Consider the following 9,704-nt stretch of genomic DNA (forward strand, 5'->3'; position numbering starts at 1 on the left):
GTGGGCGAGCGTGAGAAACGAGAAACTTATATTGTAACAAGTCTCATTAAAACATGGTTCTATGAATAAAATATTACTTAATTGCGTGCGTCTGTCAGTGTTTGTCGTGTGTTATACCGGGACAATGTCTCGATGTAATGAGAGTAGTCATACATGGCTCTGATAATTCGGTGACTCACAAATATAATATTGACGACACTGGTGCTGTCAAGTATTTTGTCAACGTTATCTTCCCGTTTAGGGAAATAGTATGATTAGTCGACGCGAGCTCCATGCAGCGCTCTGAGCATTACGTCTGTACATGGAGATTGCAAGCGGATGTATTCATGGGAATTTTCGCTGGATGGCAGGTGCAGGTGAATGATGCGATAAACATGTCTGTCTGTAGCCTGGAATTTTCATTCCCACGTTCATTTCTGGTGAAAATATACCAAAAACGATACAGTGCACCTTTTATCGAATACTCGGCATCATACCTAAATGCAAACTTCGACTTGAAGCGATGCGCGGTAAGGACAATAAATGACGATCGTCTCGCAAAACAGTGCCAGTTAAGTTATGAACGTTCATCCTCCCCAGCGCTGCCATCTGAGGGCAAAATCGTCGTAGAATTAAGAAAACTCGCTGTTGATGTGTCAAAATCTGCCATTCGAATCAGCCTATTTGATATTGTGGATCAGCCGTTCAGGGCTGACCTGTCCGACGTTGATAATGAAGGTTCAACAACAATAGATCGCATCAACTTCACTCTCCCCTATTCCTATGTTTTAAAAAGTGTGAAGAATTCAGCAGGCTCGAGTTTTCATCTTGAAGCATGGTACCTTGGTCAAAATGGAGTTGTACTGCCTTGCATGCTAAACACAACCTGTGAGTGTCTCGACGATGGAGGCGGGGACCAGCTGACGTTCGTCTTTGATGGTCTCATCCTAAATACACAGATCAGACCTCTAACCCTGAAGTTCTTGTCATCAAGTATTAATTCAAAGGATTGCAATAGTGGAAAAGCATTAAAGTCTATACAGAGCACTGTACACACAAAGTTACCAAGTGGCACAGAAACTGCCACTCAGCAAAGGCTACTAGTGGAATCACTACTTAGTACAAAAACTGGATCAACTCCAGAAGATGCCTCGCATGTTGCACCTCCGTTAAATCCATCTCTCTTGCCACTCCCCTCCAAAACTTTACCTGATGATTCTGAGCAACCAGACATAGCCCAAAAAGATAAAGTTGTAGTTCAAATGCTTGGTTTGCCCTTAAACCAGCCTCCCCCAGACAGATTTTTTGATCTAATTCCGAACAGTCTGGTGTCATCATGTCCTCCCTTGATTACATCCAACACAAGTGATGGAGATGCCCCGGTTGACATCACGGCACTGCTGCAAGTGTCCGCTGGTCCAAGCATTGCAACTGATCTTGTCAGTCAGAAGAATCCAAGTGAGAGTAATCGGAACAACATTCCTACATCTGATCCAAGTTACAGCTCTCTTGTTCATATTGAAGAAATAATTGCCAATGACTTTACTTCATCCCAAACCGAGAACTGTGCGTCAAGCAAAACCATTGAGACTGTACAGGAACAGTGTGGTTCATTAAATCAAATCAATGATACGGATTCGAGGAAAGATGGTGAAACATCTGTCACGAAAATACCAGACTCATCTCGGCAGGGAACCAATAATACAGCTTTACAAAGAAAAAGACGTGTTATTTGTGTTGTTGATGATGATGATGATGATGATGCTTCTTGTTCTGTTGAAAAGGAAACTGAGACAATTGTTGTTGAAGACAAATCTGACAAGGCAGAGAATGCAGATTGTCTGGCCAAGGGACACACCATAGAACTGATTGACCCGGAGAGTGGAATGATGACAATAGTGCGGGTCAGTGATGAAGAGGATGATGATGATGTTGAAATAGTTGGCGTAGAAGACAAGGACAAATCAAAAGAGAGCCAGAAATCAAACAACATAACAAAAAAGATGTCTGAAGATAATTCTGAAATTCATAACATTGTGGCCAGTATTGTGGAATCGTTACATATGGATAGTACTCCTAAAGAAAGCAGCATAGTGTCTGCAACAAATTATCCTGGGATCAATTTAGACCCTCCTTCAAAGGCACCGACTGATTTCCATTCCTCCCTCGGTAAGTTGATTGGGCAGCCCCCAGTTCCTATGGAGATGCTGCCAAGTGTGATGACGAATGCAGTACAAGCTCCTGTCAATTTACCCCCAGAGGTCAGTGGGGCAACACAGGGACCAGCGCTCACTGCTAAATCAAAACAGGATTCGTTGCCTAAGGGTAAGGCCTTATAACAATAATGAGGACTTTATGTTGAAAACGTTTTCTATTGAAACCCTCCAAATACGCATTTAGATGGTCAGAATATTTCCAGGCTTCAAATGCCATTTTCTTGTCGTAAGAGGCAACTAACAGGATCGTGTGGTCAGGCTCGCTGACATGGTTGATGCACGTCATCGTATCCAAATTGCGTGAATCGATGCTCATGATGTCAATCACTGGATTGTCTGGCTAGACCTGATTATGTACATGATGTACAGACCGCCGTCACATAGCTGAGTGTGGCGTTAAACAACAAACGCAACGCAACCTTAAATCCCATTTAAATAAAAAAATTCTGAGTGTAGCACAGTCCCATTAATTTCTCAATTGTGGTTACCATGGTTACACCAAATATTTTTTTCGATACTGACCATGGGTTTGTTTACCATTGTTTACATGAACTCTATTTATTCTATTGGTCATGTTGGTTCCACATGTCAAATTTCTGTGCATCGGATGTTAGTTCACAAATGTGAAAACACATGTTTGCGTCGTAAGCAACTGTTGAGATAGTCATTGTTGTATCAGGGAGGAGTACCCATGTTGGAGAGTTCGATCCAGAGTGGGCCGTCAACTTTCCCTGGCTCATGTACGATCCAATCAACCACACCATGTTCTGTCAGGTGAGAAATACTGGAAGCATCTCAAACTTTGTTTAAGTAGACCCGTGAAGATTCCGGTGTAGAATAGGTCTTCAGCAACCCATGCTTGCCGTAATCATGGTAATAGGCGACTATGCTTGTCGTAAAAGGTGACTAACGGGATCGGGTGGTCAGACTCGCTGACTTGGTTGATGCATGTCATCGGTCCCAATTCCGTGGATCGATGCTCATGATATCAATCACTGGAATTTCTGATTCAGACTAGATTATTTTCAGACCACCGTCATATAGCTGGAATATTGCGGCGTTAACCAACCAAAAAACTTTGTTTTGGTAGAGAGCTATGGATTTGGTCTACCTGACTTTATGAAAGTCCTAGAAGAAAAGATGCTAAATGAGCATGCAGTGATCCAATAAAAATATTTTGTGCAACACGTTCAACCCATATCTGTGTCAATCTCATTAAAATCAGACCTTAGTTCTCGCTACCGCTAAACAAAGATCTGAAGACATCCCATTTGGGGTCACGTCAGAACGACCTTTCATCCGACCAATCAGTGCGTCGCGTACCAGATTATGAAAGTGACAGTCGGAATGTGATTTCTAATCATGAAAACTCGAAAACTTAAACATGGGGTATTCCGAACGATAGTTACGGGTTTAGCGACTGAATCCTTACAATCTAAACCATCTATTAGCAACATAAGTCATTTAAGAATGTTTTTTTTGTTCAGGTTTCAAATTTGTAATCGAGAATTTGTCAAAATATGTTTCAAAGTGTAGACGCCAATCTGAATTAGTGCCGTAAAGCACGAGAAAGCTGCCTTCTGATTGGTCATTCCATTGGTTGGTCAAAGTTCATGCAAGGTTGGTCTGACGTGACCCGTAAAGGGATGTCCTCAGATCTTTGTTTAGCGGTAGCAAGAACTAAGATCTGATTTTAATGAGATTGTATCTGTGTGTACCATCAAGGGTTTATCTAAACTTGTTCAACACAAAAATCAGCAGCAATGTCATTGTCAGTAAAAAATTCCCAAATTGTAATTTAAGTTTTTGTATCTATATAACTTATTTCATGGCTTCTTAGAGATAACCTGTATTGCACTGATGACAGGGCCAATAAATAGGAACAAGTTTTAATACTTATTAATATTATTGCATTGAATACAATCTCAAAATACAAAGGAGGCACGGGTAGCCCAGTTGTCTTAAGGCGCCGCGATTCGCTGTGCAGAGTTGCGTCCCTTGGGCACGTCAGAAACCTATGATTGTGGGTTCAAATCCGGGTTCACCCAAAATTATGTTTCTAGGTTTGTCAGCACCATACCCGTGCTCTTGGGTTTCACCAAAGTGGTAAACGTCTGAGACTTTCATCACTTCGGGCTTTCCTCTCAAATTAAGCTGACACGCCGTGATAGCTTAACTGGAATAATGTTAAAAGCGGCGTTAAAACCAACTCACTCTGAATTCGATGTTTTACATTCGGAGATAAGTAACCTAAATACAACCCTATTAGCTCACTATTGTTATGCTTTTATGCTTCTTTCATGCTTAGAAATGGATATTCTCTCTTTTAGATTTGCATATTTTCAAAGAAAAGCAACATTTTTACTGTGGGCTCCCACTTTTTCATGAGAGATCCGCTGATAACACACACGAAGTCTGCGCAACACGTCGATGCATTGCGTATAATACAAGGTGGGTGGCACAGACTAGATCATGTTTTGCTAATTAGCTTGGGTTGCTTGAAATAAAAATAATTTGGTTAGTTTTACAAGACGTGAATTGGGTCTGTTGGTTAATGTTGTTTAAAAATTAAAGTGCATAATTTTAAGTGTTAAAGTACCTTTTATATGTATATACTTCTGAAAAGGATTTTTTTTTCTTTCCTCTTTATAGTAAGAATTCTGTTCCTTGAGATTACAATTTGATCAAATGTAATTTTAGAAGTGTATAGTTTCTTCAGATTTGAATGATTTTTTTGTAGTTCATAGAATGGTCATGCTGATTGTAGTTGAATTGGAAGATTCAATGGAATCCATAGACTGAACTATCCATGCATGTCTTGTTATACCGCCAAGCTAACAGGGCTGGTGTAGAGAGAATGTACCAAGGAATTCTGTCCGTCAGTCCATTTGAGGACATTTTTGTGTGCAACTTATAAATTGAAAACTACTTAAGGATTCTTTTCCAACTGCGGGTACAGTTTCTGTACCTACAGGAGAGGTGCAGTGCAAAGTTAGATTTCAATAAGGTAGACACAGTTTTATGGATAACAACTTCTTTAAAACTGTAAAAAGCGGCGTTTCGGTATAGATCCTTATACCATTGTCAAGCAAGACTGAATAAGTGACAAAGTACAGAATATGTATAGTAGATGGAGGATTAATGGTAGAGGATTAACAGTAATAACAATTGCATACATGAGGGGGATAACATGTGTAAGTGTTGACAACAGAAGTATTATTCTGTTCACTTACTCACTCACTCACTGACTCTGGGCATTGGGGTAGTCTTGTGGTTAAAGCGTTCGCTCGTCACGCCGAAGGCCCGGGTTCGATTCCCGACATGGGTACAATGTGTGAAGCCCATTTCTGGTGTCCCCCGCCGTGATATTGCTGGAATATTGCTAAAAGCGGCGTAAAACAATGCTCACTCACTCACTCACTCACTGGTAGGACTGATAACATGCTGACTGTTTGCAGACACTGGGTGTGGTCAGCAGTCGTTGCAGTGGCTGCAGATGGTACACAAGTGCCACGAACAGATCCAGAGTGTCTTGGCGCTGCAAAACGTGTTTGACTACACATGGCTCATCGACTTTCCCTGGCTAATGTTTGATGAGATTGACAATAAGGTATTCTGTAAGGTCAGTGTCAAACTTGAATATACTGTTTAAATGTTACTGATTTTCTGCCTTTGGCCATTGGTACAAAATCTGTCAGGTAAAATTCTGTTTGGCCTAAGTAAGCTCAGCCAATAATTGTCCACACAATAACTCTAAAAACTACAGAAATAATACTAAAAGCCATCTTCGGCTTGATAATCTCAAAGGTTTGTCACGGGCTGTACTGATTACTTGACAGATGTTCATAGGTCATGTTGGAATAACTTGTTTACCATATTCGGTGTAATAAGCGGCCAAGGTGCTCAGAAAATTGAAGAGGGTGCTTGTCAAAGCCGTAATTGTCGAATTAAATTCGTTTTCAGACGAGTGATAGTGAACAAACTTAGTTTTAATGTTCCTGAAACTAAAACATTTTTGATAATATGACCAGGTAATTATTTACCTGTTCTGCTGTTTTCTTCAAATAATCTGAAATATGCACGAAAAAATAGTGTAGGGTTGAACCAGTAGGCTGTAAAGTACCCTCTGATCTGTGTTGAAGTGTTGGATTAAATCAGTAAGCCATAAGGTACCCTCTGGTATGTGTTGGGTTCACTGCTGATTCAATACACATTTCCGGTTGTCTAGCAGGATGCAGCATTTTGCTGTGCAGAGTTGTGTTCCTTAGTCATGCCAGGATTTGATTTCCTTGTGCCAAATTCCATGTTGGCTCTAATTATGATCCTTGGTTTGTGTGTTTCATTAATGTGATAAAATGTCAACATCCTGCATCACTATGGATACGGATACTCACTCACTCACTCACTGTGATATGCTGTTACAGCAGTGTTCGAACCAAACTTACTCACTCACTATGTAATTGTTTTTTAAGGTAGCAGTTAAACTTCACTTCTAGTGACTATGCTGACTTCAATATTATATGGTGGTTTTAATTCTTTTATTGCAGGTCTGTCAAAAGCATAACAGAAAAACTACATTTGGAGAAGGACTCCGCCATTTCAGTCGTCGTCGTATCCGTGAACACCAGAAAAGCAGATGCCACATGGATGCTTTACTCTTGGATAATGTAACACTGGAAAGTAACGGTGAGAGGTTTGCACTTTAGGATTATTGAAGAGTCCCAGCAAATATGTTTCTTGGTTTGTCAGTGCCATACCCATGCTTGAGGGTTTCACCGCCTCTGTGGTCTAGTGGTAGAGCGTCTGCCTGGACAGCTGAAGGTCCGGGGTTCGATCCCCAGCCGCGTTGTACCAAAAGACGTTAAAAGATGGGACTTGCTGTTACCCTGTCTGGCACTCGGCATTAAAGGTCTAAAACAAAGACTGGTTGGCTCAGAAGTGACCCACTTTGCTTAAGAGGCGACTAAGAGGATCGGGTGGTCAGGCTCACTGACTTGGTTGATGCATGTCATCGTGTCCGAATCACGGTCCCAATGCACGTCGCTATATAAGTGCAATAATCTTGTACGCGATGTTAAACCCCATTTCACCTCTCCTCACCTCACCTCGCCTCCAGGTAAAATAGGTCCTCGCTGACCTTGGTGTGTCGCTTGAAGTGTCTCGATGGATCTGGTGGTCAGGCTCGGTGACCTAGATGATTCTGTGTCATTGCATGTCATTGGACAAGTCTTGATTATTTGCAGGTTGCTATCATTTATTTGTTTGTTTGTTGTTTAATGCCGCCCTCAGCACTATTCCAGTCTGTAAATAGTTGAATCTGGGCCAGACAATCCAGTGATTGATATCATGACCATCGATCCACACAATTGGAATACGAATACCTATTCTAACCCGGATCTTTGCGAATCTTGCCATCATATAGCTGGAATATTGCCTAATGTGGGATTAAGCAAAAAACATATAAAATCTTTCCGACTCATTTGATATTTCGTAAATTTATCGTGTGTATGCAATTCTGAATCAGTTACTTAATATCTGATATATTATGTCTGCCGATAATTTCAGGTGAAGACAAGGCCAAGACTGTCATGAGACTGGATGCCAATTCCGAACTCATTTTCAGCATGGAGACACAAGGCAGTGAAAAAGAACCGCTTCACTGGAACAAAATAGCCCCATCGGAAGATAATGACAAAACCCCACAAAAGAAAACTGACATGAATGTCATCAGTATTAAGAGCGAAGACTCATTCCAAAGTGCTAAATTTGTCTCCTCGGGCCCGTACAAGGTGTCACCCGCCCTGTCGCCCGTTGTCCTGCTAAGAGATGTGAGCAAGAGTCCTCCCGATATTCCCCTCAACGAAGGCAGACAGACATCGGTCTCTAGACTCAGCAGCAGCAGCTCCCAGAGTCAGGACACCCGATTCCGAAGCAAACCCTGGAATCTACAGCCCCAGAACGTGTTCAAGAAGTATAACAGTCCAGCTTGTGTTTTGCAAAATGAAAAAAGGCTTTCTACTAGGCGAACCAGAGGTCCAGCTTCATCTGGTGAGTATCCTGGCAGGGAGCCGGATGTGGAGGCAGACATCAGGTCATTGTTACCCTTGGTGGCATTGGCCAGTGTCGATACTGAAGCCAAGTCTGTGGCAAAAAGGTTGTCTTTTGATGAACAGGGTGATGTTGGTCAGACGAATGGTTTGCCTGGTACCGGACCAAACAGGAAGAAAAGAGAATTTGATGTTGACAGCGAACAGAAGTCAAAAGAAGATCCTGATAGCATTCTTGTGAACTATTTATCTTGTCCTGCTAAAAATCAGAAAAAGAAATGGTTGGAAGATATAGACGCATCTTTCTGGAAGCCCGTTGTTGTGCTTGACGACATTGCAGAGGATTTGTCCGTTTTGAATGCACATTCGTTTCGAACTAGGATGCACTATGGTAGGTCTAAGGAGAGAACTGACCATGAATCAAAGGACACACGGAAACGCTCACTTTCAACAGACAGTGAATCTGCGACGGCCAAGAAAACCAGGAATGAGGCTCGAGATGTGTGTGACACCGATCAGTGTTCTTTGGGTGTCAGACTTGAGGCTGGTAAGTCAAATACCAGAAAGACAAAGACTACAGATCCTGTTGATGTTGGAAACAGATTCAATGAAATGAAATCAGAAAGTGGCAAGAAATTGAGGAATGCAACTGAGTGTTCTGTGGAAGTTTCACGTGACACTGGAAAGTCTCCAAGTAGTCGGAAGCCGTCTCCGAAGCCTTCATGGTCGGAACCAGAGCAAACTGAGCCATCACAAGTAACGTTTGATAATAATTACGATATGATGGAGATTCTAGACGGACTTGATCTTACGGACATGATGATGTGTCATGTTGTTCTCAAACGGATAGCTGTTTGATGCCAGTACTTAAAAAATCAGAGCTAGTCACAGGCCTCCCATACACCGGATAAAGCAACAGAATGGAATGAATAACTAACGAATTAGTCGGTAAGATGGCAGAAATTGTGTCCAATTTGTGTGCCACTTCTAAACCTTCACAAGTGAACAAAATACTGTAATTTCTCTTGTAATGCCAGTACCATGTGCACAGTAAGGCATGGGTGGCCCAGCCGTGTAAGGTGTCACAATTCGCTGTGCAGAGTTACCTATGATCGTGGGTTCGCCCTGAATATGTTTCTAGGTTTTTAAGACCCGTGATAATCATCTGTAAGAATAAAATTCACACATATAAAAAGTTATTTTGGATGCTATTGTGGCTGCAAGATTCAAGATTGACTCATTTCACAGTTTCATTGCCGTTCATTTCACAGTTTCATTGCCGTTCATTTCACAGTTTCATTGCCGTTCATTTCACAGTTTCATTGCCTTTCATTTCACGATGTTTTCCTGTTTATTGATATTTGTTATCAACATGGTCGATATGGCTCATTTAATTAAGAAATAACAACTTTGAACACAAATTTCAGAAAGCTTGGGCACAAATTCTGTGGTCTTTTCTGAA

At 41.5% G+C, this 9,704-nt stretch overlaps 1 protein-coding gene across 1 annotated transcript; it reads left to right on the top strand.

The window, feature by feature from the left end:
• The first annotated feature begins 326 nt into the window (after window positions 1-326).
• Window positions 327-9,359, top strand: LOC139448092 (uncharacterized). Its single transcript, XM_071229604.1, has 6 exons — window positions 327-2,304; window positions 2,875-2,969; window positions 4,526-4,646; window positions 5,654-5,817; window positions 6,743-6,881; window positions 7,761-9,359. Exons 1-6 carry the CDS (start codon window positions 327-329, stop codon window positions 9,098-9,100), a joined length of 3,837 nt encoding a protein of 1,278 aa, XP_071085705.1. The 3' UTR covers window positions 9,101-9,359.
• The last annotated feature ends 345 nt before the right edge of the window (window positions 9,360-9,704 follow it).

The sequence above is a fragment of the Haliotis cracherodii genome, unplaced genomic scaffold, assembly GCF_022045235.1.
Source record: "Haliotis cracherodii isolate W230 unplaced genomic scaffold, xgHalCrac1.p SCAF_7, whole genome shotgun sequence".
Taxonomy (NCBI): domain Eukaryota; kingdom Metazoa; phylum Mollusca; class Gastropoda; order Lepetellida; family Haliotidae; genus Haliotis; species Haliotis cracherodii.

Excerpts from the sequence above, each read along its gene's own strand:
- LOC139448092 (XM_071229604.1), top strand. The coding sequence starts at position 327 with ATGGGAATTTTCGCTGGATGGCAGGTGCAGGTGAATGATGCGATAAAC. Across the intron at positions 4,647-5,653 it reads TGCATTGCGTATAATACAAG|ACACTGGGTGTGGTCAGCAG; the intron begins GTGGGTGGCACA and ends GACTGTTTGCAG. Across the intron at positions 6,882-7,760 it reads TGTAACACTGGAAAGTAACG|GTGAAGACAAGGCCAAGACT; the intron begins GTGAGAGGTTTG and ends CGATAATTTCAG.